This window comes from Pholis gunnellus (genome assembly GCF_910591455.1).
Source record: "Pholis gunnellus genome assembly, chromosome: 19".
Lineage (NCBI taxonomy): Eukaryota > Metazoa > Chordata > Actinopteri > Perciformes > Pholidae > Pholis > Pholis gunnellus.
The window spans coordinates 12,586,936-12,614,217 of NC_136546.1; the positions used below are offsets into that span (position 1 = coordinate 12,586,936).

At 42.7% G+C, this 27,282-nt stretch overlaps 1 protein-coding gene across 2 annotated transcripts in view; it reads left to right on the plus strand.

The window, feature by feature from the left end:
- The window catches only part of utrn (utrophin), a 162,094-nt gene that overhangs the window by 123,166 nt on the left and 11,646 nt on the right, over positions 1–27,282 (plus strand). For both annotated transcript variants that reach the window (XM_079180292.1, XM_079180293.1), the window contains exons 65-73: positions 2,316–2,517; positions 3,292–3,377; positions 4,914–5,071; positions 8,754–8,920; positions 11,169–11,280; positions 14,577–14,713; positions 19,098–19,136; positions 19,725–19,790; positions 21,930–21,995. In XM_079180292.1, coding sequence (XP_079036418.1) covers positions 2,316–2,517; positions 3,292–3,377; positions 4,914–5,071; positions 8,754–8,920; positions 11,169–11,280; positions 14,577–14,713; positions 19,098–19,136; positions 19,725–19,790; positions 21,930–21,995 — 1,033 coding nt within the window. The remainder of the gene's footprint in view (positions 1–2,315; positions 2,518–3,291; positions 3,378–4,913; positions 5,072–8,753; positions 8,921–11,168; positions 11,281–14,576; positions 14,714–19,097; positions 19,137–19,724; positions 19,791–21,929; positions 21,996–27,282) is intronic.

A 27,282-nucleotide genomic window follows, 5' to 3' on the forward strand; every position in this document is an offset into this window, starting at 1 on the left:
CATATCTCATATCTGCGTGAGAAGTGAGAAAGCTAGACAGAAGCCACGTTTTGCTTTCCGACGGCATCGGCTGCACTGCTGTGCCCGCTCCACGCGGGTGCACCACACTAATGAGTGCTCTCTGGGGACCAGGAGGTAACGTGAGGCAAGGAGCCGTAGAGGGGTTTGCAAGGAGCATGCAACAGGGCAAATGAGGAGACTTAAGTGAGGAGTGCAGGTGAGCGGGGTGCGGGCTCTAGGAGAGGGAGTTCAAATGGTTTGTGGAAAAGAGTCCGAGGGAGAGATGCATAAAGAGCAATGAGGGTTCATGGCTCACGAAAAACTATGTCCATTGTTTCACTTTCTAGTATATCTGTAAAACGTTTCTTATCCTCCCGTATTTTAGTATTCGATGGATGGAAGTAAAAATATAAATATACATGACGGGTATACATTTATTTAATTAATTCTCTACTATATATCCACAAAGTAATAGCCTTTATTTTATAGCGGTGTAAGAAAATATTGATACTCTTGAGTATCACAGTATATTGTTTTTTGTATTACATACATACAACTTACCGTGATGCAACATACTTCCTCCTGTATCCTTATGCATATCGTCTCACCACATTCATGTCCTGCCCTGTTATTTTGGTAATTTTAACACCTGTAGCAGAAAACCACACTGTGGGGTGAATTCACAGAGAATGGATTACGGCCGCTTACAGCAACAGGAAATGTGCATCATTTGCATCCAAATTCTCCCCCGTCTCAAGGTCCAATTCACAAAAGAGATGGCGCTAATATTACAGCGCAAACACCCCCATAACGTTTTGCAGCCGAGTGCAATTTGCCCTTCTTTTGCATCTAGATTTCAATTATCTATACGTCAAAGTATAAATGCGCTTGAGGCTAAGGCAGTGGTTGTGAGGGGGGAGAGTCAGCCTGAGCAAGAGTACCACTTCCATCCAGACCTCCCAAGGCAATTAAGAGAAAGGCAAGGGAAACAATTTGAGCCAAGGATTTAGGAAAGGAGGGAGAGGAAAGGAAAACAATTTTTTATTCATTTATATAATAACCTTATTTTCAAAATGACTGAAGCTTTTTAAAATTTATTTTTCATGACACGACGGTCGAATTTGACTGTTTTTGCAATGAGGTTAATTTGCATTGAAAGGGGCCAATTTTGTGCCAAAATGTGTGCGTACCTCATTTAAAATAGGTGCAAAGAGCACAGGAGCACCGAGATGCAATTTGCCTGGCAGCACAGTTTGGTGCGCATTTCACCCTTTGCAGCTGCTTTGACAATTATTCGGTTTCTTTTTGTCTTAATTGTGTAGAGTTAGCAGCTGCAAAAGCCGCACAATCCTTTTTTTAAAAATGTGCTCCTGTGTATTTGTTGCACTACTGTCTACACGTTTGGAACAGCGATTGGGTTAACTGTTTGACCTTTCCAGTGGACCTTGAATACAGCACTGATTAAAAGTTAACTCATCTGTAGATTTGTGTAAAAACACTGGGTCCCAAATGCATACTAGGTACTAATTCCACCCATGATCTGAGTCAAGATTATATTCACAATAATCTTAAATGAATAGTTTAACATTTGCACATTTAACGATCTACAAGACAGAAAAAGGAAGAACAATGCTCTAGAATAGAATATATGAGTGGTGTCCCAAATCCATCCAAACTATACAGCATGTACTACATACTGTGAGGACTTGATTAGCCTGTTTTCTTAAATATTCTCTTCTTCTACTCTCTTACTTTCAAGATACATCAGTGATAGCTGCATTGTAGAAGACAATGAAAGTTTAATTGAGATATTGATACAAAAAGATTCCATTTTTTCTTTGTCTCTGAAGATGTAGCCAACAAATTCAATTACAAGAAACTATAAGTCTGACGTTCTTTCCTCGTTTGTCCTTTCTGTCAAACGAGATTTCTCTCTGATATTAATATTTCACCTCAATGATCTGCCTGCTCTCTGTCTGTACTCCCTGCAGACTTTCAGTTTTGAACTGTTTTGGACAAAATATCAGTCACGTCTGCAGTTTATAAGCGCCTCTATTTTCAGCTCCTCGATCCTGTTCAGACGTGACATTTTTAGAAAAATCTGAACCGCTGCTGAAAGCCCATTGAACAAGTCAGAAAGGTTACTAATGGTTCGAACTACCTCTTTTCGTCCCCTGTCATCTCTTTTCTATATTCCTTCTTTGTCCCTTCTCGTTAACCTTTCTTCTCTTTCTCCCCATCCTCCTTGTTTCTGTCTCCCCTTTGTTTCTCCCCTACTCTTCCCCTCCACCGCTCCTCCCCCTCCTCCCCTGCAGTGGACCTGTTGGACCTCAGCGTGGCCCAGAACACCTTCGAGCAGCACAAGCTCACCAACAACAATCAGCTGCTGTCTGTCCCCGACGTCATCAACTGCCTGACGTCCATCTATGACGGCCTGGAGCAGGAGCACAAAGACCTGGTCAACGTGCCGCTCTGCGTTGACATGTGTCTCAACTGGCTGCTCAATGTTTACGACACGTACGTATGCCGTCTGGTTCACGTTTAGGATGGAGGATTATACACAAGCCCCTTTTCTTTTCCGAATTTGTCACAAATTATGACAAAACCGGTCGCCACCTGCGTCCTTGCCTTTCAAAAACGTAACTAATGATTGCAATCAGGGTTGCTATAATGACTTTTATACACATTTAAACATGCGCTTCGAAATAGGGCGTGTAAAATGTCTTAAATCAGTTGGAAGTGGCAGAACTGATGCATCTCATCACGATGCTCGACTATTTTTAAAATCCATTTGCATTAGCGTTGTCTGTGCATAATGATTATGTTATACGTATTTACACGCTCATATGTATATACATATTGTGGCAATGTCAACATGAGAGCAGACATGCATACATACATGTTCATATTCACTCTGCACTGGCCTATACAGCATGGAGAGACTGTATAATCATATGTGTGTTCACATGCTGTAAAGCCAACATGCCTACTGCTGTAAACATTGTTTGTGGGTACTCAGAAAATCTACTAATCTCACCAGCTCTCACCCACAGTGATAGAAGTACAAACGCACACACACACACTTGAAAAATCCTCTCTTTCCAAGCACATAATGATTTCCTATCACTGCTGTTGCATGTAATTCAGATCTGAATTGAACTGAACACACACAAACATGTTGTTTATACACAAATATACACCTACAATATATACAACTGGCTCATTGCCACTGTCTTTTGTGTGTGTGTGTGTGTGTGTGTGTGTGTGTGTGTGTGTGTGTGGTCCCTGCAGTGGTCGCAGTGGGAAGATCCGCGTCCTGTCCATGAAGATCGGTTTGCTCTCTCTCTCCAAGGGACACCTGGAGGAGAAATACAAATGTAAGTACCGGTCGACGGGGTTAGAAATCTGCTGATGTATGCATGCACTTAAACGCACCGCTGTCCACGCCAGACTGCGGCGAGTCCGTCCTTTTACTCTTCCAGCAAAGCTGCAATCCCAGCTGTATTAATCAAACTCACAGAAAGACGGAGATAGAGAGGAGCTGGAGAGCGGGTCGTCTAATTGCATGAGAGACCTCCTACGTGTTTCCCCTGTTCTTTATTGAATTTTCTATTCTGATTTATTTTTTGGGGATTAGCAAGCGTGAATATAGGCTTGCTGCACTGGGAGGAGACTGTCATTCTGGCTTTTCCTGCTCTTTGTTTCCTGGTGCTTTATCTCTCTCTGTCTATCTTCCACTGCTGTCACTGCTCACAGCATTGTTCATCCATCCAACAGTGCCCCTTTGTCTTCTGTCCTGTCTTACTTACTCTTACGTTCCCTCTTTTCTTCATCCTCCTTCCCCTCTTCGGCTTTCTCCTCCCCGTCTCTTGCCATGGCATTCCTGAGCCTATTCGTTCCACTGGCAGTTTCTATTAGCCTGAGAAGGGTATCAACCATGCTTGATTGCATCGTTCTTCCTTTACTCTCTTGGAGTCTCATTCGCTGTCAGTCCCATGCATATAGCTACAGTGCAACACACACACACACACACACACACACACACATACACTTAACCAGGCGTTCTGCCATTCGACACTCTTTTTGTGACAGTTGTGTATGTCAAATGTAATTTTGTGGCAGAAGTAGTGAGTTGGAGATCGGTCAGACGACTCAAGAGGTGTGTGTAGGAAGCGGGTCGCGAACACGCGTCATTGCTGGCGTTTGCATGTGCCGCGCGCACACACACTCACTTAACAGGAGCTGGCATCACACAGCGATCAAAGTCATCTGCAAGCGGAGCAGAAAGACCCGTCACGCCCTTCGTTTCCCCCATTCCCCTCTCCTCTCTCTATGGATTAACCTCTCTGCTCTCTTTGCTCAGTTTGTGCATGAGCTCTGGAGATGTTCCATAACTTCATCTAAAAAATATATAACGTGTTAACCGGCCGAAGCCTGCGTGTCACTGGCCAGGCATCCATATCCAGTAACAGCTCTGTCAATCGCTGGGAGAGTGTGGGGCAGAGAGAGAGAGAGAGAGAGAGAGAGAGAGAGAGAGAGAGAGAGAGAGAGAGAGAGAGAGAGAGAGAGAGAGAGAGAGAGAGAGAGAGAGAGAGAGAGAGAGAGAGAGAGAGAGAGAGAGAGAGAGAGAACCTGGCATGTAAGAAGTAAGACTGATAGATTAAAAATGCATCTCTTCCCTGATTTCTTCTGTCCTCCCGACCACCTCCCACCCACACATACACACACTAACACTTTCCCTCCCACTCCGTGCTCTTAACGTCACACTTTCTCCCTCTACATCTATTCATACCTATATCGTTTATTCTAAATATCACCCACATGAATTGACTCTTTCACTCACTCCCTCTTTTTTTTTTTTTTTTATCTCTTTCTCCCTCATCCAACCTCCACCCTACCCCCCCCCCCCTCAGACCTCTTCAGCCAGGTGGCGTCAGCAGGGGACACGTGTGACCAGAGGCAGCTTGGTCTGCTGCTACATGAAGCCATCCAGGTCCCGAGGCAGCTCGGGGAGGTGGCCGCCTTCGGAGGCTCTAACATCGAACCCAGTGTCCGCAGCTGCTTCCAGCACGTATGTTCACACACAGAGACACGCGCATGCATGTAGCTGTGCACTGAACGCATGCATGTCAGTGTACTTATACACACATCTGAGGACTATATAAGCATATAACCTCACATACTAGTCTTAATACCTAATAGATCACAGGCATGGGGAAGAGAAATGGAAGCATGAGTTACAAAGCACATCAGAAATCATGTTCTACTTTTATTATAAAGTCACAATTCTTAAACTTAACCCCAGTAAAAAGACTCCAGGTCAGGTGTGATGACAAAAATGTACATAAAGTGAGAAAGACAAATCTCTCACCACATCAAATTGCAATATAAAACTTATAAAAATCTTTATTTTTTTTGCAAAATGCCAACAATTCTAGAGTAATCTACTGCTTCCAACCTCACAAATGTGAATATTTGCTGGTTTAGATTTAGATTTAGTTTAGGATTTTGGGACTGTTGGTCAGTCAATTATTAAGTTATGACATTTTATAGACCAACCTTGTCAATCAGGAAAACAATTAGCAGCATAAGTGCTAAAGAAAATAGTAGTTGCAGCCCAGGGCTAGTTAGTGATTACAATGTTGCACCAGAACCACTAGGGTACAACACTCAAATTTACAACTCGTCTCAAAACGGCCTACAGCTTTCATAATATCTAGTTATTCTTATTTTGATGAAATAGCATATCCACATATTTAGGTAGACCCTCCCCTGACACAGCGTTTGCAGTTTTGTATCTGCTACAAACAAAACCGTTGACTGCGATATGCTGCAGCAAAAACAATGGCTGATATTCCACTTTTATCCCAAGACGACTTCTTTCAAACACAACCCTTCTTGTCACACTGCGTCTGACATAAATCAACATCTACGTGATACAGTGTTCGTAAAGCTGAACGCTTCCAAAAGAAATTCATTGTTGTTGTTCCACTGCATTGTAACTGAGCTGGAACGGTCTCTGCCAACAGTTCTGCATCGGCTTCTAAATGTACCCACGGGTTTGTCTAGCTTCATGTACGTGTAAAGGTTTTAAGAGTCACAGTAACCAGAGGTAGGTCAAAGTGGTCAGTATATTTAGAGGTACATTACTGATAATAGTTTTTGGCAGGTAATCAGTACTGTAAGAGATTAAGTTTCGGTGCATCTCCCCAAAGTTAATTGTCATTAAGCACCCCAGACTCCTCCATGTCTTCCAGGCTTGTATCGCCTGCCTCTCTCAATCCTGTAAAAGTGCTTCAATATTTAAGCTCTGCTGATCAACCATGAAGCCTCAAATGGCCTTCAGTCTTCTGCTGGCTGTCCTCTAGTGTTTTACAGCAGCCAGCTAACCACTTTCCTCTGGTTTATCTACGCACGTTACTGGCATTTAATGACGTCTTCATCCCCCAGGATGGCCGGTTCTTTTTTCTCACTCTTCCTTCCCTGGCTCAGGCTTCGTCGGTCATAAATGGGAACCAAACATTGAAATTAGGAAGCTATACGTTTCCCTGATCTCCTGCGCCTCTCCAAACAGCAGAGTGAGGCAGTTTTGAACCTTATTTCTTTCTCTTTTCTTCTCAAAATACTGAAAAAAGGGCAAACAATTCACTCTCTGGATGGCATATTAATGCACACAGAGAGGTGAGCATGCACAAGTGCACAGACTTGATCAGGAATTGATGTGCCAGCTGTTGTTGATTTGCTCATTAATCATTCAATAATCAAACCAAGTTTGCAGGTAGAAACCAGACACATAAACACAGGCACACACACACAGTCACTCTCTCTCTCTTTTATTTAACACATAAATGTGAGCATGGCCACCTGTGTGTCAGTTTGCCCTGCCAGTGACACTGCAGTCACCCAGTCCATTTGGTTTAATGGGCCTGTGATGAACGAGTTGCACTGGCCTCTTTCACCGTTCCTTTGTCCCTCTCCTTCATTTATCCAGACATCCATCCATCCATCCATCTAGCCATCCTTTCAGCCATCTCTCCTCCGCAGTAATTAATCCGGGAGTGCTATAATTCTGCCGTTAGATGACGTGGGGGAGGGACAGGAGGCGACAGTGAGACTAACGTATGGGAAAGGGGAGACGGAGGCAGAGACCTGCTCTGATTGTGCAGGGGGAAGGTCACATGGAAGGGTGAAGGGTGTCGAGATGATTTTTCAAACCAGTAATTTACAGAAGCCTTCTTTCAGGCTGCCCTTCAACTCATCTGAAAGAACCCACGCTTAATTAACACCTCATTTTATGGTTTTCAACTTTTCAAAATGGCCATATTATCCCCTGAACATTAAAGATAATCACTGATTGATCTCCTGAAATGCATTTAACCAGACGATCTTCAGGCCTGAGTATCGTTTGACATTTTCTGACACTAGTGCCAATGCGATACCTGAGTTTCACAACCGATTCCTACTTTCAGTAATATGAACATGTTTTTCTACAGCTGAACAAAAACTTCTCAAATGTTCAATGTTGTCTAAATGCTGCCTCATAAATATATATAGCATAAACCTTTCATCACTAAAGAAGAGCACAAATCCGAATAAATATGTGCCAGTTTTTGGTACTTGACCTTTTCGGTATTCGGTGCTATGAACTCATTAAACTTATCCCAAATTAGAAGTCACTGGGGAATGTTGTTACTGTGAACTGACTGCACACATTGATTAAATAAGCCAATCCCTGATTCCAATTTCCAGGTTGGATTGTGCCTGTAGCTTGTTTTGCAGCTTGCGTTTATTTTCAGGAGGATATGCTAATAATATTGAGACACTTACAGCCTTGCACACCATAAGCCTTGGGAAGGGATCTCACACACCCACACGTACACACACACGTACATACTCACTCTATTCCCTCTGATTATTCTCTCCTACCGTTTCAAATGTATTCAGCCCTTTGCGCCATTTGCTGCCCTTTTTAGTGTGTCAGGGATGATGGAAAGGTCGTCTTTGATTTGTTTGGCGGTAACAACAGCCACATCAAAGCTTCTCATCCCGTGTTGGCTTCTCCAATGAGCTCATTATAATCTGCAATCGGGCAAATAGTCTCCTGAAATGTAAATGTGTTAACAATGTCTTGTTATGTTTCTTCTTTTTGACCGGTTGGTTTGAAAAGGTACACATGTTGGACACTAGTGGACACAGTTGTTTTTTAGCTGGTTGTTCTTGGAGAAGCCTAGATATTGTTTCACATCCGGAGTCTTTAAAACAACAGATGTAGCACTGTGCAAGTGTAGGTTCGATAAACAATTACACCTCCAAAAGTTTCGAGTGGCAGTTAATAATAGGAGTTTGGGGGTGTATTTCACAGCTACTTGTACGCAGCAATATCAATGTTTATTGTTTGATATTTCAACCAGTAGACATGGATAGAGAGCTCATAAAAGTTATTTAATCTTGGTCCACAATTCAAGGCCGTAATGCGCCTGAGGGAATCGTCATTTTATGTACGGTCATCTTATGTACGGCCATCTTATGTATGGTCATCTTAAATATGTCTGCATCTTTATTAGGCTTTCAGTAACAAGCGAAGAGTTACAGCCTGTTTTTCATTCGTGCGAGCGATGTTGTGGACGTTTCTCTATCATGATACAAAGTGCCCTTACAGTTTACCAGCTTTGTGGGAACTTTATTGGAAACTGTAAACTGAACTTTTGATTGGAATGCTCCTAACTCTCGGCCTTGCCCTCTTTTACACCCAGGTGACCAATAAGGTGGAGCTGGAGCCCACGCAGTTTGTTGATTGGATGCGTCTGGAACCCCAGTCCATGGTTTGGCTTCCTGTCCTGCACAGAGTGGCTGCTGCCGAGACGGCAAAACATCAGGCCAAGTGCAACATCTGCAAGGAGTGTCCTATTGTTGGCTTCAGGTGAACACGCACAAAATATAAATAAGTTTGTTGTTTGATGTGACAGGCCTCACACACAAACACAACATGTGGCTGTGTTCTTTGTTGTTCTCTCCTGGTTGAGCATAAAGGGCAGATCTGCTCTGGAGGGCAGGCATTTATCTAAATGTCAACAGCTGATACACCACTGACTAAATACCATCCGCTGGTTTGCAAGGAAACATGCACACATCCTCACAAAGGCAGCAACACGCTCATACACACAAACATGCGGTGCTCTCCCACATTCACAAAGTTCACAAAGAGCTGATTGGCTGGCAATAATCCATAACAGACCACCCTCTGATACTTTGCCGGACTTACAATCACACACACACACACACACACACACAGCTGCCTTTGTTTCAGCTGGTTCCTGATCGTATCTTAAAGGTATACAGTAACAACAGGTAAACAAAAGATGTGCGTTGCTGTTCAACAGCTGTAGTCAATTAATCATACAATTTCGTTTTTGCTCTGAGCAGTTGTGCAGGGAAAAGATTTTTCCGTGGCTGGAGATATGTGTAACACTATGCCAAGTGAAGTAGGGTTGCTGTATTGTCCCCTTCAGATTCCTTGCTTTGCCAGCAAAAAGAGAAATACAGTCAGACATTTGATGAAGCACACGTCTGCCAAGTTCTGTCATTGATCGATGAGAGGGAGCAACGGAGGGAATGGCGGAGAGAAAGAGGAAGGAAAATGCACAGCAGGCATTTTGGAGATTTCATTCCCCCCCCCCCCCTTGCAAGTAGCAGTAGTGTTCAAACTAGCATGGTACATGGGATCATCCAAGAACTCAAGCAGGGTATTGTGTCAGCAGATACGTTTACTTTTGATAAATGTCAACTCAACCGCCACAAATTGGTGGGATCGTTAACAAGCCAAGAGCCACATTCAACATGCACCATTTCCTGTGCAGTCAAGCAGACTCGTCCTGAACATGCATGCGCTACATTTGCGTACTTACTTTCGGTGTTGGACCTGCCAACAATAATTAAAATGTAATTGCCTCTCTTACTAAATGTCAGTGAGACAAAAGACCTTCATGGTGTTTTTAATATGATCATTTGTGAGAGTAAAAATTTAAAATTGGATGTTGACCTTTTATTTTTTAAAGCAGTTTTATTTCTCACTGTTAATCTTGTTTTTTCATGTCATCTTATTGCCATTATTTGAATCAGTGATTCCCAACCAGGGGTACTTGTAACCCATTTATTTAGCTACTCCACAATTTATTTTCTACACACCCCGTGACAACTGCAGAATTAGTTTAAAAAAAAATTAAATCATGATTTTAGGAAAGAAAAATATCAACATATTTGTGTTGTGGAAAATAAACCATCAATATTTCTGTGATGCTGTCACAATAACCAGTAAGCTACCAGCTACAATGGGCTGACTGCAACATATATCTCACCAACCTGAGTCAGTTGTAACAGTGTTATTTTTAGTGTTGATGCCTTTATTCTAATTCCTTTGTTCCTACTTCAAACACTGCTTGCATTGATCATACATTGACAGTTTCTGCATAAAGGAACCTAATAAAAAAAGCTATTTTTAACAATAGGATGTCCACTAATGAGGCCAGACCAATACAGGGTCTATCATTATCCACATTTGTTAGTGGATATACTCATGAATTAAGGGCCGTCTCAGCAAATCCAGCTGTGAAGGTGAATTAACGCCCCCTCTTCATAGTAATATGCTACATGACAGTACGTAATGACGCTTCTGACTTGCTGGTCTGTTGCATCCTTTGATATATGGCAGCCTCTCGTAGCTCATCAGTCAGCTAACCTTGGGAGGGCTGGAGAAGAGGGAAAGATAAAAGACTTAAGCTAATACGTCTGAATGGGCCCTGTCTCAATTGAGCTGTTAAATGGCCTTCTGGCTACAGCTGCTACTGAGAACAACATCCTGACAGTTGTTGTCACGTTGTTGTGTTTTGGTGGAAATCCAACTGTCTGTCACACTGTCAGCATATTGAGAAAGGAAGTGTGCATGTGGAGGACTGTGTGACAGAGTAACGAGGTATATCGGCAGCTCTCCAGGAGGCTTCAGCGTAGCCTGGAGATGAATCACGTTGTCGGGGCTGCATATGAGCTCACACACAACCTCGCATCTTACACAAGTTACATCTACCCACACAACTTCTCAACTCAACTTATTTCACTTTTGACTTCCTTTCCTCTCCTCATACTCTCTCTCTCTCTCTCTTTTATCTCTATAGGTATCGCAGTCTGAAGCATTTCAACTACGACGTGTGTCAGAGCTGCTTCTTTTCTGGGCGCACCGCCAAGGGCCACAAGCTCAACTACCCCATGGTGGAGTACTGCACACCGGTGAGGGAGTAACACATACGCGGACAAAGACGCACACAGCATCTCATTTCCACTCGCGCACACTCTTCACTTATCCGTTTGAATGACTTTCAATGTTAATGTCTTGGAAATATTTAGCGATTCTATGAATGATTTGTTCTTAAAGTACGCGGACAGCTGAATTTCTTTCTCACCCACATGTGATTGGTGAACATCTCTGGTCGTCCTTCACGAGAGTTTCACCTCGCTCAACTTTTGTCGCAATGCAAAGTCATTTAAAGTCAAAGTAGTGCATCGGCCAATCAAGTTCATCATACTCCGAGATCAAACGGGGTTGAGTCAAGTCTCAGAATACCGCTTGGCCTCATAGTGTTGTTGTTGTTAAGGTGTTTCATGTACAGTATGAAACACAGAGTAGAAGTAGAACAGATTTGTATCCCCTCACTCTGATTAATCCCTCCCTGCCACTTGCCTCTACGTCCTACTTGACGATTGATTTCTCCAACTTGTTCTACAATCAACCCTCCGGACAGACCTCTGGCTTCATTTTAATTTTCACGTACAAATGGTAAAGTGCTTGTGGCTCTCTGAGGTCTTTTTATGATTCCTGCCAGAAAGCAATATTTCACTTTACTACTACGCAGAGAGAAAGAATATTAGAAAAGGGGGGAGCTTGGAGAAATTGAACATTGCCCTCTTTCTCAATTAGGATCGCGCACTTGTGGGCCAACTCGTTGCAATATTGCTTAACGTCAAACTTTGAGTGACTCAAGTGGAGACGTTTCTCATTTCTGTCTTTTAATTTGCTTTTTCAATTTTGCAAATGGGATAGATATTGACTGTGGGAGAGTAGCTGTAGGGAGTAGTGATCACTCTTCCCTGAGTTAAGATGCCCGGGCAGCTGCCTGCCACTACTTTGAAAAAAAACTTTATCTGTGCAGGAGCAACAAACACTTTAAATGGTGGTTAAAGATTATTACGCAGCTATAGGGTACATTCATCACTCAGGAGTTTGCTGTTCGGCTGCTTTATCAGAAAGGAGGAAATACACTGTGACTAGAGAGAGGATTCAACATTTTCCACGTTGGGCAGCTGTGGCTCAGGAGCTAGAGCGGGGAGTCCCGGCTGCGTTCATTCATGTCGATGAATGGGTAAATGTTGACATGTAATGTTAGACGCTTTGAGTGGTTGGAAGACTAGAAAGGCACAATATAAATGCAAGTCCTTCAAATCAAAGTGGATTCCCATAAAAGGAAAGTTTGTCATTCAGAGGTGCACCAATACTGATCTCAGATATTGGTCCGATTGAATCTATGTATTTATCTGTTACATTTTGTTTTAAAATGTTAGGAAAGCGATGTTTAAGTTAAGCCAGATGTTGCCTTACACATTAAAGAATGATCCCATTCACTTCCATACAGCTTATTAATTAAAAGCTGGTATCAGATCAGTACTCTGTATCGGCCGATACTCAAAGCCCAGGTATGTGGACTGAATAAGTCCCATTGGTGGAGCACTCATTTTATTCCCAATTGCTGCAACTAATAAAAAACCCTACGGTTAATCCAAATGATATGAATTCTTCATCTTGACCCACTCTGTGGTCAGAGGCTCATGACAGCTGAACGCAAGCTGCTAAAAGTTCTGTAATAGACTGAGAGCAAAAGACTATCAGTGGTTATATTCATATTTGAACTTATCAGCCATAATGTTGAGCTCTGCATCTGCCAGGAAGCAGTCGCTCCCAACTTATCGCCATCACTGCTTCGAAGTGTGTCTGTGACCGCAGCATTCCGTCCGCAGGCTTTTCAGCACAAACGAGGATAAAGGGAGCATCAAATGGAGCCAAATACAAGCACATTATTGAGGACAGCTTGCTTCGCAGCGCCATACATCTACGACGGGTGCATCGGCCTATTTTCTACTCAAACTGACCTAAAAGCATACAGTACAGTGAGATCAATACTGGAATGTCTGGAGAACAAAAGCAAGAAAAACCTTGAAAGAGCTTTGACTTGGACCCTGCTGAAAAGCTCTGATATCATGCGACACTTGCTGTTAATTAACACTGCAACTTAACAGAGCTTTATTGAACTGCAAGATACTATAGACTAGCAGGAAACCACCCAAATCTAGCAGTTCAAAGGTGTTGGATGTATCCAAGACCCACATCTATAACACCTGCCGAAATCAAATGAAACTTGAAGTTGAGTTTCACGGTTTGTTTGTTTCTCTTTCTCGCTATACTCGAACCAAATTGTGTTCCAGTTTTATAACTTAGAAAATATTGAGTCCGTATTGAATAATGATTCTTCAAAACACAGATTTTGCAGAGATTTAAAGACTGGTAGCAGCGTTTGTGAGTCTAATAAGATTCCTTCTCTCTTTATTTTCGTACTGTGTACTTTATGGCCACAGTATTGCTTTTTTTTTATTAGGTTTTCATTTTTATGGGAGTGACATTTTCATGGTTGCAATGGGAATTTTCAGAGCTGAAGAAGCTAAATGTGGCGCTGTGCTGTATTGATTACTGTAATTTCAATGTCTTTACTTTTCCTAAGTGGAGCTGCTGTCTGGGTTCGACTGCGGCCGGTGTCTCTGGTGTCATTTTGTTGTCACAATCCGTCAGGGAGCGTCCCGGTTGCCTTGTGGTTATGATGCACACACTGCAACTTCAATGTCTCTGACGAGATTCCAGCTGTGGACCTTTGTTTCACAACCCCTCCCTCCCTCCCTCCCTCATTTCCTCTCTGTCCTCATCTGTCTGTATCCACATTGTCACACTGAAAAAGGCGAAAAACTCAATCTTAAACAGAAAAAACCTGTTAAACCACACGGGAAGGAGAAAAGCACACACACATATAAACTTCCACAAATTCTTCTGCAGCTTTAGTTTAATTGTTCAGTAATGGCTGTTGGTTTGCTCAAGCTACCATCTTAAATTGCGTGGATTAGTTATTAAGCCAAATGAACTCAATAGAGCCTGTTAATTTACTCCCATCTGTCAAGTGTGGGAGTTGTACATTTGCGCGTGTGTTTGTGTTAAGCGGTGGTTGTCTGAATCCTCTGTGAAGGGGTTTTCTCCCCCTCCGGTCACACTGCTGTGGTAATTTGTTGTTTGCTTGCAAGGCAGAAACTGCTTCTGCGGGAGGAACACCTTTGCTAAGTATCTAATTAACAAAACGCATTCTCTTCCACACAAATGCATATGCTGCTGATGTGTGCACAAGAGACTGTGGAAATGCATACAACACACACACAACACACACACACACAAATAGCATGAACTTTCTCTCGCTCTCTCTCTCGTACTGCAGACGACATCAGGTGAGGACATGCGTGATTTCACCAAAGTGCTGAAGAACAAATTCCGATCGAAGAAGTACTTCGCCAAACATCCTCGGCTCGGTTACCTACCGGTCCAGACAGTTCTAGAGGGCGACAACATGGAAACGTAAGTAACACTCCAATGTGATTATGTGACATTTACAGATTGACTGAAACAGAATCCTCTTTGTTTGTGTCTGTCGTGCATCACAATGCCGTTCAAAAGGGGAGTTGTCTTTGCCTTCTGTGATGGGACATGTTTGTGAGGGAAAATGAACATGTGGCGGGTTTTTAGCTACAAGACGGATTCAAATCAAATCCTTTAAAAGAAAAATGGACTCTCCTGGATCCTTCAACTTGATAAGACAAGTGACCTCCATGACTGACTTCGATGTGTAAAATTGGTAAAGTGCATCTTCTTGCCAAATAATAACTTTATTTAAATAGAACCTTTCAAAACAAAGCATGAAAGCAAATGTGCCTGCCTTACATTACCAGGAAGGGAGTTCCACAGCTAAGAGGTCCGGACAGCAAAGGCCCGGTCACCTTCAGTGACCAGTCGTGAACTTGGAACCGTTAGTTCCCTCAGGTCCCAGGTTATCAGAAGTCTCATGCCTGACACACACACACACACACACACACACCTGTGCAACAGTATGCGGGCAGTGTTAATTCACCACTCAGTTTATGTGTTTATTTACCTGTCGGTCCAGTCATTACGAGGTGCCGCCGCTACACTGTAGATCTTCTTTCTGCAGCACCTGCTCCACTGACTGCGTCTGATTTATGTCCCTGCTCCTGCCAGCCTTAAATCCCCCCGGAGAGACATTTAACTCGGCCCACGTTATGCAGAGGCCTCAGGCGGGGCTCCTCATCCTCCACATCGGAGAGTTTTTCTGAGTTGTGGCCCTTTTCGAATACCAGCCCAGCTGCTCCGTGTGCTCCGGGACTCTGTTGTACATGTCTTTTTCTACATTTGATCCATCAATCTTTTTATTGTTTCCTTTTTCTCTGCCTGCCGCACATTTCCCACTCGGGCTCTCGCACTTTTCAACAATGTAGTTTTTGCATCTTGTTAGCACCAAAATGTCTCGAAGATGTTTATTCACAATGACTCATCTGTTCAGTCGAGATGGATTTTCCTCGACATCCAGTTGCACATAGTCACTTCTCAGATGGATTGCACTCCCTCTTTCATGCCTCCCATCCTTGCCCGTCCTCCCCCTCACCTCCCACCTTGCTCTATTCTCACTTCCCTTCCTCTCTGAAAAATGACTCCTGCAGAGATGCCTGCTTGATAAATGCCTCTAAAAGGTTGAGGAATTGTGGCGAAATGCAAGGATCTTTTCCAAATACGGCAGAAGGGTATGGCGACTTAAGAAATGTAGGACCGTTTCATCATGGTCATCATTTTCCCATCTCTCTTACTGGATTAGCTCTCTCCTGTGAACTGTGTGCTTTCCACATGTATCCACAGGCTTGAGCACACAATGAAAAGCTCTCTGTGTTGAAATAACCCTGGATGTGCTGTTTTCTGCTGTAGGACTGTCTATAAGATGTGGCTCTAAACATAGAATCAGTGTTAAGAAATGCTCAGCATTCATTTTAGACTCCTATTATCACACTTTATTGGCTTTGGCCATCTCCATGTCACTAAAATGAATATGTGACCTAAATTGATATGGATATTTCTGTAACAGGGTCCCTGCTTAGAATTCAGGAAGTATACCGATTGGTTAAACTTAACATTTGCTTTCATGTTTTGTTGAAATGAAAATATTTCTTTATTTTGTATTTCTTTATTTGTGTCTAATACAAATCTGATAAATCAGTCAATTGAAAGAAAACGTACTACTAGCGTCATCCTAAATAGCACAACTAAAGATGTGAAGTAGACTTTTCCAGTTTCTCTTGCTGCGTACAATTTTGAGTAATATTATAAGAAAACAATTTTAGTGCATTGTCTGGCTCCATTGGTCTTAACAAAGTGAACTTCTAAATAGTTGATTTTTTTTTTTTAATACTGTGGCAGCAGAAGAGAAAATGAGATGCACTCACTCGCTTGTCTTTTTCTTTTCCACTCTGGTATCGTTTCTCTTTTTTAATTCCACCCTCTCTGTTTCGTTCCACCTTGAGAGAGCAAAACACCACCTACACTCTCACCTCCCACTTGTACCTTTGCTTCTTTTCAGGGAGAAATGGGATTTAGATTTGTCACAGCTATGTTTGATAATGTGAAAGAACCGCTCTAATAGTTTCCCACTCAGTGTTGATTCTTGTGTGTTACCCTACATAACCAGATCAAGTAGATGAGCCTCTGCTGCATTGGGCCTCGCAGGGGCTAATGTTTTTTTTTTTTTTTTCAGAATCCAGTCTCAACAAAATCATTTTGTTATGGTTACAGTAAAAAAAAGTCCTCTCCGCTTTACTGAAAAGATGAAGAAAAGTTTTCTGTTGTATTACATTAGGGAAAGGTTTTGACTTATGCATGTTTATTACATGTAGATAAGCTAGCCCAAGTAAATTAGTTTAAGGGTAAAGCACAACCTTTTTGCTTCCAAACTATCTGCTGATGATGGAGTTGTGCGTTGTGGTAGTTATGGTGGGATACAGCGTCTACGTGTGCCGGCTCCACATTAAACACCCGTTCTCTTGTCAGCCCTCTAACCGTCTGTCTGACAGACAGGTAGGGCTGTCAACGGCGCTCATTGTCTTTTATCCATGACAGAGAAAAAGGGAGGACAAGTAGAACAGAGGGGAAGCGGTGTTAACTGTGACAGGGCGACTAGCACAGCACGAGTAACTAGCTTTAGAAACCTTTCAGGAGATTCATTAAAAACAGTAAAACACAGACAGCACGAGTTGTACGAATACGTTTTCTTAAAGTTACCGTGAGGGACTTTTAACTGGTTATGAAACCGTCTCAATTTCATTTGAATGCCTCCTGTATGATCTACACAAGTAAATGAGACCACTAGCCAGTGGAAGAGAGATGTGAACAGGGCTCTGTTCGGCTCCCTCTTATTGTACTTCAACAGGCACAACAAACCTTTCATAAAAACCCAGCCTTTACAGCAGCCACATTTGTCAGGCCCCAAATCCTCCCAAGGTCTCTGCTGACGTGATTCCTCCCCTCCCTCTCTTTCCTTCAGTCACCTTTCCTCCATTTCCAATGTCCCCCCCCCTCTCTGTTACAGTGGCTTGTGTTTCTGCCTTCGGTACAACTGTCTTTTCAAGTGAATCCATCTGAAGTTTGTGTCGTTTTTTAATGCGGGTCAGACACATTTGGGTGAAAGGAAGACCAGCTACACTCTACAAAAGCTATCCATTTTTTGGCAAAGATGAAAACTGAAATCCCTCTCCTGAAAAACAAAATGAGCAGATTGACTTTTCCCTCGAGCAACGAATGTTGGTGGGGGTGCGTAAAAATGCCGCACCACAGGCTCTGAATAGTTAGCTCAGTCTGCCCTGCCGACCCCGATCTGCTTTGTTTTTTTTCTCCACAGTTTTTCTCTTCTTCCGTCTGAATCCCCAGCTACATTTCAAATTCGCCTCGCAGCTACAGAAGTGTGACTACACTGGCTGCCCCGCTGTGAGAAACCTCACCACCAAAGACAGAAGTCTCCATCTAAATTTCCCGGCTTTAATGTGGGAACAAAAGCGCGAGGCAAAATAACGTCAACCTCGACCTTATCTTGCCAATTTCTATCAAGTCTCCTCTGTGAAAAAGATCCGTTTCTTTGTGTTCTTGAGATAAGAGTGTCCCATTTGCTTACAAATAATAAAGTTATTATCTGCGTCTCTAAGAATAGCTGCAATTATCATGGACTAGGAACCTTGAAAAGACTTCAAGACACATGCCTCTAGCATCCCGGGTTTGTCACATTTTGTTTCCAAAATCTCTAATTAACAGCATTTACTGAGCTCTTATGCACCGAACACATCTTTTTATAAAATAATATACTGATGCAAATTCACTTCAAAATAGGTTCTGTATGTTTTTCGCTGGCATGTTATTTCAGTAAATTCTGCTTGAAATAAAAGGAAGGAATTTTGGGCCATATCATCCTGTATGCAGCAGGCATTTTGAAAAACACATTGAAATGAAATATATGCGACGGCGGCAAAGCCAACTGACACAATCAATCTCTCCCTGTGCGAGATTTCATACACACAGCCCGGGTAATTTACCGTGTGCTGACAGGTCCACATGCCCATCTTTACCCTTTCAAAAGTGACAGATCAATCCACACAGTTCCTGTGTCACAGGTCTACTTTGATGCAGGTGTCAGAGAATGTCAGAGGGGATAATCATAGCCACACGTGGTGTGTATATTGGTGACTGTTTGGCATGCCTTTCGCTCCGTGTGCAGTCCAGCCACTCAGATGTTGGACGGACATTTTCCTTCCACTTCTTCCTCCACCTGCTGTGTTTTGGACCCTGAAATGTTTTGTGGTACCTAAACACTCCCCCTCCCCTCCTTCCCTCCCTCCCTCCGATTCTCTTACAGTCCTGTCACCCTCATCAGCATGTGTCCGGAGCAGTACGAGTGAGTATCTACGCCACCAGCAACTACACCTCGTCTCCAGACCGGAATGCCTTTTAATGACGCCTCCTTTGCTCCCTTCTCTCCTCACTCACACCCCCCCCCCCTATAAGTCCTCAATCCAACTAAGCCATGACTACACTGCATGTTGCCTGCCTGCCTACTCGCCTGCCCGATCCACTGGTTGAACATGCAACTGAAAAACTCACCCACTTTCTCCTTGCCGTCACCTACTCTTCTCTAAAGCATCCAACTAGAATTCGGTTTCTCATCCCAGCAGCGGCTGTCAAAAAACATCCAACCGCTGCGTAGATCATCCCGCTCTCCCATTTCTCTCTCTAGGATCACCAGATTGGTTTTCTAGGTGATGTTGTGAAGGCCCATTAGGTTGTGTGTGTGTGTGTGTGTGTGTGTGTGTGTGTGTGTGTGTGTGTGTGTGTGTGTGTGTGTGTGTGTGTGTGTGTGTGTGTGTGTGTGTGTGTGTGTGTGAGCGAGCGTGTGCATGCCATGTGCCTGTGAATTTCTGTGTGTTAATGAGGTTGTGTGAGCATGCAGAATCTCATTCATCTCCATCACCCCATTCATTTCCAGGCTGTCCCAGTCACCTCAGCTCTCTCATGATGACACCCACTCCCGGATAGAGCAGTATGCCAGCAGGTACGCATTGCATTCCCCAATCATCATCTCATCATCTCAGATGCCACAACCCACACACATACACGACCTGCTAACCGCATTTGAATGTAGCACATTTAAAATGCTTCATTATAGAATGAGAGATTTACTTTTAAAGGGCTTTGTAAGTTTAGAGTATGTAGTAAAAATCAACTGCTGTTTTTGACTTGCCTTCTTTCTGTACAATGCACAACTATGCAACGATAATCTTACCTGGATTGTTTCAGTAAATGCAGACATGATGTTGATGCTCAACCAAACCGAGTTGTGAGTTAAATGGATAGCAATGGAAGTGATGAAAAATGACATTTTAAATAGAACGTACTATATTATGCATTGGTACAAAATGAAAACCCAAAACCTCATAAGATGCACATGTAGTACAATGGTTTAAGGAAACATTTAACGAATTGTTGTTTACCTTTTGACTGTAACGCTTCCAGACAATCATACAAATCCAAATTGTGTTGGATGTCTTTATTAGTCGCCCTCGAGCTTCTTGAGGAGATTTTTGCTATTTATTCTCATTCTACTATGAAACGAGGATCAAGCTGTAGATCAGAATCACAAACAAAGCACGTTCTATCTATCTACATCCCAGTGTTTATCAAAGAATCCTTTTGTCGGGACATTACCGAGACAGAAAGAAGGAGAAAGCAAGTTTACCACAAAAAAATAAGAATTTTGAAATCTCTTTCACCAGCAATTATAGACGAACGAGAGAAGCAAAGACATATATTCTCCAGCTTCCCCTCTGACAGCACCAGAACAACTGAACAATATTTCCATTTCTGCCATGGCCAGGAATCTGTACAAACGAATGCTGTACCTTTTTAAATATGGGATCGTTAATGTCAGCCTGAACTTTTTAATGCGTACACAGTGAAAAACACTGCATCTCTAGATTATTATATAAACCTTGAGCGCAGTGGGAATATGCTGTTATGGCAAGCAAGTGTCATTATGTTTCAGTAGACTATTGCATTGTTAATTAAGTGTCAGGGAAGATACAAACCACAATATGCACTTTTGAACATGGTGTATCTGCTTTGTATTTCGTGGTGATGGCATACATTAAATGTCAGTGAACTCATGCGGCCCCTCGTACCCGATGGCTGTTTCCAGCCGCCTCCTTCAAATGATCCCGCTGTGTACGTGCCAGTCATGTACACAGTGTGTGATCCGCAGTTAATCATCACCAACATCGCCAAACTGGTGTCCTGCTGCACTGAGATGGAAAACCTGTCATGTTTGATATTAAGATAAGTGATCGTAAAGATCCCAAAGTATCACAAATCCCATCTTGCCCCTTGAATGAATCTCTAATCTGTCCAAAACGTATCTTCTCTAAAGGGAACGAGGCTTACTTCTTTTTTCAAGACGGGACCCGGCGTCCTTCCACAAAAACGCTTTATCACGAAGGCTCTTCTGATGCAGCGCTGCTCTGTCTGGCCTGTAACCTTTCATTGGTCACACACCATTAACCTTCGCTCAGCGTTTTCCGCTTGCATTGTTTTATCAGCAATGGCACAGACATGAGCCTTGTGAATTACAATTTTAACTGAAATATAGACGCTGACATTGTAGATTATAGCGTAGCTTATAGATTTGCACGGAGAAATGCACACAGTGATGAGGTTTCACCAGTGGTATAATAACTTTAAATATCTCCCTCCATGCATATTCTACCACAGTTCAATTTCATCCTCGGGTTTAGTGTGTGGATCGTGCTCTTCATCCGCTTGACAACCCTGCTGCCTCCTCGTTACATTCAGCAAATAGAAATACCGGCTTAGATCTGAGGAACCGGCCTCATTAGCATGGCAGCTTTGTCTGAATATATGACCAGAAAAAATCAGTTCCCCCATGTGCCTACACACACACACACACACTTTCACAAAAGATCTGATTGTGCACACACATACTAGACCACAAAGATGTATTTGGTCATTCGTCATCGAGACGACACTCTTTTACATTTTTATGTAAATTATTATTATTTTTATTTCTATTTCTTGACGTCGTCGCTCTGCATTTTGATGAGATGATGACAGCGTTGAAATGTCTCAGTTTGAACTGCTAATCTAAGTGTCAGCCACTGATGAGGGTTTCTTTTCTCAGGTTGGCCCAGATGGAGCGCTCCAACGGCTCTCTGCCCACAGACAGCAGCTCGGCCACAGGGAGCATGTAAGCCACCGCTGGTCATTTCTCCATGTTGTATTTGTTTCTACGTTTCCTTCAGTTATTGTTTCACAGATTTCCTTCTGAATGCTGCTCACGTTCATACATTTTCGTTATGTTCATATACACAGTACATATGCACCTTATCAGAAAATCTTCCTCCCAGGTGATTAACGCTTTCTAGCCATCAACAAAATCAAGTAAAATGTTGTTTTCATTACAACTGTAAGACATCTTCCTGTGCACTGTTTACCCATCAGAGCAGCCCAAAATCTTGCCTTCCCCACTGTCGGTGTATTAAAACCAGCCAAAGAAATAACATGGGGTCTTCTCGCATTGCTGAAAAATAATCAAGAGAGAGTGGGTTGAGAAATGAGGATACTTTTGAGAAAGCAAAAGAAATGTGGATTGAGGGGAAAAAGACAATGGGATGTGGTTGAATTCAGCGGGGAAGGACAGGGCTTCAGTAGAAATGTAATGGATTAGAGTGCCGACAATGAGAAGTGAGAGTGATTGGTTTCAGGGTCTCTGATAACGATCAGTTATCTTTGATCAGAGGAGATGAGGACATGGCAAAGAAGAAATCACAAAAAAAGGGGGGGAAAGCTGATGAGGTGCACGAGGTCTGAAGTTTCTGGTGTGTGTGTGTGTGTGTGTGTGTGTGTGTGTGTGTGTGTGTGTGTGTGTGTGTGTGTGTGAGAGAGAGAGAGAGAGAGAGAGAGAGAGAGAGAGAGAGAGAGAGAGAGAGAGAGAGAGAGAGAGAGAGAGAGAGAGAGAGAGAGAGAGAGAGAGAGAGAGAGAGAGAGAGAGAGAGAGTGTGTGTGAGAGAGTGTGAAGACATGTGTATGTCTTCTGCAAGCCATTCGAGTTGAAGGGCATATTTTTCCCTTTTCCTAAGTGAGATCAAAATCGGGGGAATGAGCTGTTTGAGGTTCAAACGCCCTTTGAGCTCATGGTCACACTTGTTCAAACTAAAACACACACACATGGGCACACACGTTTCGCTCTCTTCGTTCTGATAGGCTGCTTTGATAGGACACTTGTAGATCACAAGATTTCCCCGATCATTGATCATTATCGCGCTTCTGGAAATGAGCTGTGTGTGTGAAATGAATTTGTGCATGAAGATGTAACGGATACGAAGAGGGTGCAGACGATTTTATTTGGTCTCTCAAGAATTCCGAGTAGCACAAAGCCCAAAATGTCTTTTTTACACAAACGTGTTTTCAAGAGTGTTGTAAAGTCTGCACCTGGAGAGAGAAGCGATTCCCCGTATGGCATATAGAGGAAAGGGAAAAACAAGTTTTGGGATTTTCAAATAGAACGTTTCTAAAAAAAGGAGTGTTACACACGGGAGGACGGTTAAAACCTTTGAGAATCTTGAGTGAAGATGAAATGAAGCATCAACAAGCTTCCGTCTGTCGTTCCCTGCTGATGTGCCTGCATCATGTGGAGCACTGCTCTCATGCTCTACCTTCCTCCAACCTTGCCGTTTTAGAAACACAAGTGTTCGATTGAAGACCCCCCCAAAAAGCGCTCTTTGCTTTTCAACTGATCAATACGACGACAGAGGAAGGAAAAGACACGATGTGTTGGCGAGCGCGAGAAGGTGGATTTATTTTTCCTCTCCGAGCTTTCGTGATGCGGGACAAACGCATTATCCCCACTCCTCTTTGCTCTTTTGTGCTTTGTACTCTTATTTAAGAGAAGAAGCCATTATCTTTGCCAGCTCTGAAACCACACTGTGTAGACAGACCGCTAATGATGTGAGGGAGATGATGGTTTGATGAAGGCTAATGGCTTTAACAGCAGAGGGGAGAAACACCCACCAGGGCACATTTAGAACATAATCATAGTTCTTCTGCGTTCGCTCACTTTCACGTCAGTGTCTTTTCTGCGAGATTTGCATTCGGATTTACTGCAAAACAGCAGCCACAATGTAACTGTTGAAGATAAAAAAAAGTGCGCAATGCACCAAGAAAAGGGATTTTAAATGCCAATCAGTAAAAATACCAGAACTAGTGCGTTTCTCCAGCACACATCTTTGTCAAGAATGGTTTTATACTTATCAGCATGCAGTGCAGTATCGCACCCGTGTGCATCACATAAAAAAAAAAAAAAACTTTTTTTTGATGTGATGCAAACCCACATTTGGTTATCATCATACATGAAATGTATAACAATGCTCTCAATAAAAAGCACTTGGAGTCTAGGACACGATATACACTTTTATTTATTGCAACTTTTTGAACAGTGCCACTAATTAGGCAACAAACAAATAAACAAAAGAATTACATTCAATTAGTCTGCTGTTATTATTTGTTGGTTGTGTCCAGGATAATTAACATCTTGGAATGGAGTCCTGTACTTAATTTTAACAGAGACCTAAATAATGTTGAGATCTTCGGAATGACAATTAGTACTAAAAATCATCATTATAGCGCGCTTCACTTTCAATGAATAATTAAAAAAAGGGCTAATTTACATTCAAGCTCTTTGCAAGTCTGCTGTGTTATAAATTTGCTCACTAAAATGTTACTGTGCTGCAATAAAGTGTCATTCACAGTCGTCGTGAATGAAGGATGAGCTGTCTTTATTGAAAAAGGCCAGAATCCGACTGTAGCTCTGTTTTTATACAGCAACGTGTCCATCGAACGCTACTTTTAAGGAAAAAAGGTAACTCGTAAAAATAGCATTATTGTGCTTTATAGATACCACTAAAGTAAAACAGCCCACTCAGCCCAGTCTCTTCTCAAAAGAGGAGGCTTTACATTGTGTTGTCAGACTCCTCAGCCATGAGTCCTTCCTCTTCCTTCTAAAGGCCTTTGGTTTGGAGTGGTTGATTGTCTTCCCTCTCTTTTTCTAAGATGTATTCTTTTCCGCCTACAGCTGATTTCACCCAATGGCTCTTTGTCTAGTGCACGGCTCCATCTGGTTGTTTGTGTGGAGGACAGACGCACGCACAGAAATGATCTCGGTGCTGGTAGAAGGTTCCTTCTTGGCAGTGTTTGCGCTTATGAAAACATGCATAGTGGAACATGGATGACTGCATTTGCCAATTACATGCATGTTTGGCTTTTGGCTTGTATTTCCTGATCGCTCATAGCCTGCAAACACTGATTTGGACTCGCTGCCAGCTGTGCAGTGATATCAATAATTAGTGTGCGTGTGTGTATGTGAGAAAGCTCTAGAGATAAAGTGTGTGTGTGTGTGTGTGTGTGTGTGTGTGTGTGTGTGTGTGTGTGTGTGTGTGTGTGTGTGTGTGCGTGCGAGCGTTAGTGGTTTCAGTGCTTGTATAATTTTTGTCCTGTATTGCTTTTATCTAAAAGAGAATCCTTAATTAGTTATGTTGCCCATTTTCTCTGACCTCCAGCCAAAGCACAATGTTGTCATCGATGCCTCGGGACGTCACAGAGGAACTATAGACTCCCCACTTTGCTTTTTTTTTTCTCCGCTCAGCTTTTTTGTTTGGTTATCTCTCGCTTTCCAGTCTTTCCCCCAGTGTTGTCCCTTTTTTTTTTTTGTCTTTTGATATTTTGCCCTTTTATTTCTGTACCTCTCCCTTTAATTTCTCCAGCACTATTCTTTTGAAACCTCCTTTCATCATACCCCCCCCCCCCCCCCCCCGCCCCCCGCCCCCACTTTCTTTTTCTTTCGTCCCTGCCTTTCATCATTGTAGTTGTGGTCTACTCATGTTTTACCTTTGGGTCCAGGAAACCTTCAGATTGAACACTAAGCACATAGGTAAACATTGAAAGACCTTTTTTTTTCAACATAAATAAAACACCTGGACTTTACAGTGATCAGGGAGGGAGATTTAAACATCTCACCAGAGGGGAGAACTGAAAGACTTGTCTCTATCTCTCATAATTTCTCTCTGAGCTCAGTCTTGGCAGTTGATTGTGCTATTCAGCTTGAGAGGAGCCGCTCGCTTTGTGATATTTCAGCAAGGCATCAGGCCCGGATGCTATTGTTTTTGTATAGATAAGACTGGTAAAGTACCCTAAGCCAAGCTCACCAAGCACCACACTCATATTCACAAGACACAATGTATCTAATATCCTCTGAATTCATCACCATTATTCTGTCCTTTCACCGCACTTCCTCTTTCTTCCAGTATTCCAGAGCAGGTGGTTTGTGAGCCAGCTCTGCTTCCCGTAGTGCCCATCTCCGCATGTAATGATCCCCTTCCTGTGATCCTCTGGGGCTCCCGCTGCCAGCCATAATGTCCTGCTGCAGCTTCCTGTTGCCAGGGACCTGACTAATTGGCCACTCAGTTTGAGCCAGCAGACAATAATGCCACCATTGGTCAAGTTTCTCTACTAAGAACGAGGCCTTTCTTCATCATCCCTGTCTCCCTTGTTCCAGCGTACCCATATTTCAAGTGTGTGTGTTGGTTTATTGCTGCATATTGCTGCAGAGTGAAATTTGACATTCTGTCAGCTTTCTCTATGTCATTTATCAGCAACCCAGCAGTGTCACAGCATGGCTTCACTCTCCCCGATAGTGAAATTAATGAATAACTACGTATATACTGTATGTGCATGCATACTATAAAAGTTAGATGTGTAATAAAAAGACTGCATAGGAAAAAGCTGTATTAAAAAGAAGGCAAGGAAGACCTACTGGTTACACGAGATAAAGAAGCAGTGGAATACAAATGTATTTTCTTTAATTGAGTGTTTGAGTTCCCTGTATGAATAGTTTAATTCATGTCTCTTTCATCATTTTAAACTCATAAACTATATGAAAAGGCTGAACTTGACACAAATCCTGTTCCGAAAAGAAAAGAACTCTCTAAACGTATGCTTCAAATCACTCGGGGGAGCTTAGGCTGGTTGATGGAAGGCGACTGGCTCTGCATATTGTTCCTTTTATGTGAAAAGAGGTGAAAGCCTCATTCTGTGTACCTTTCATATCTGTCCGAAATAGTATAATTACTGTCATCTCTGAGAAAGACAAGGCATCTTATATTCGTAAACTCTGGTATACACGCGGTGATAATAGCGCTCTGAATATTTTCTGAATACTCATTGATTGTCTCCTTTGGTGAAATTGAAGGGTGTCTTGTGTGAAAACTGGAGACATTTCAGTTTGCCAGCTTGCTCTCCGGAGCGTATTTGATTAACTTACTCATTATAGCCAGGGATTATGCACTCACTTATGGTCTGGCCTCGATAAGAGTCTGTGAACCAAGTTTATAGCGAGCCACTGCTTATTCTAAAAGGTGCCAAGAGTTCCTGCCTGGATGTCACTGATTGAGGTGTGACTTAAAGTACAGCACAGTTTTCAG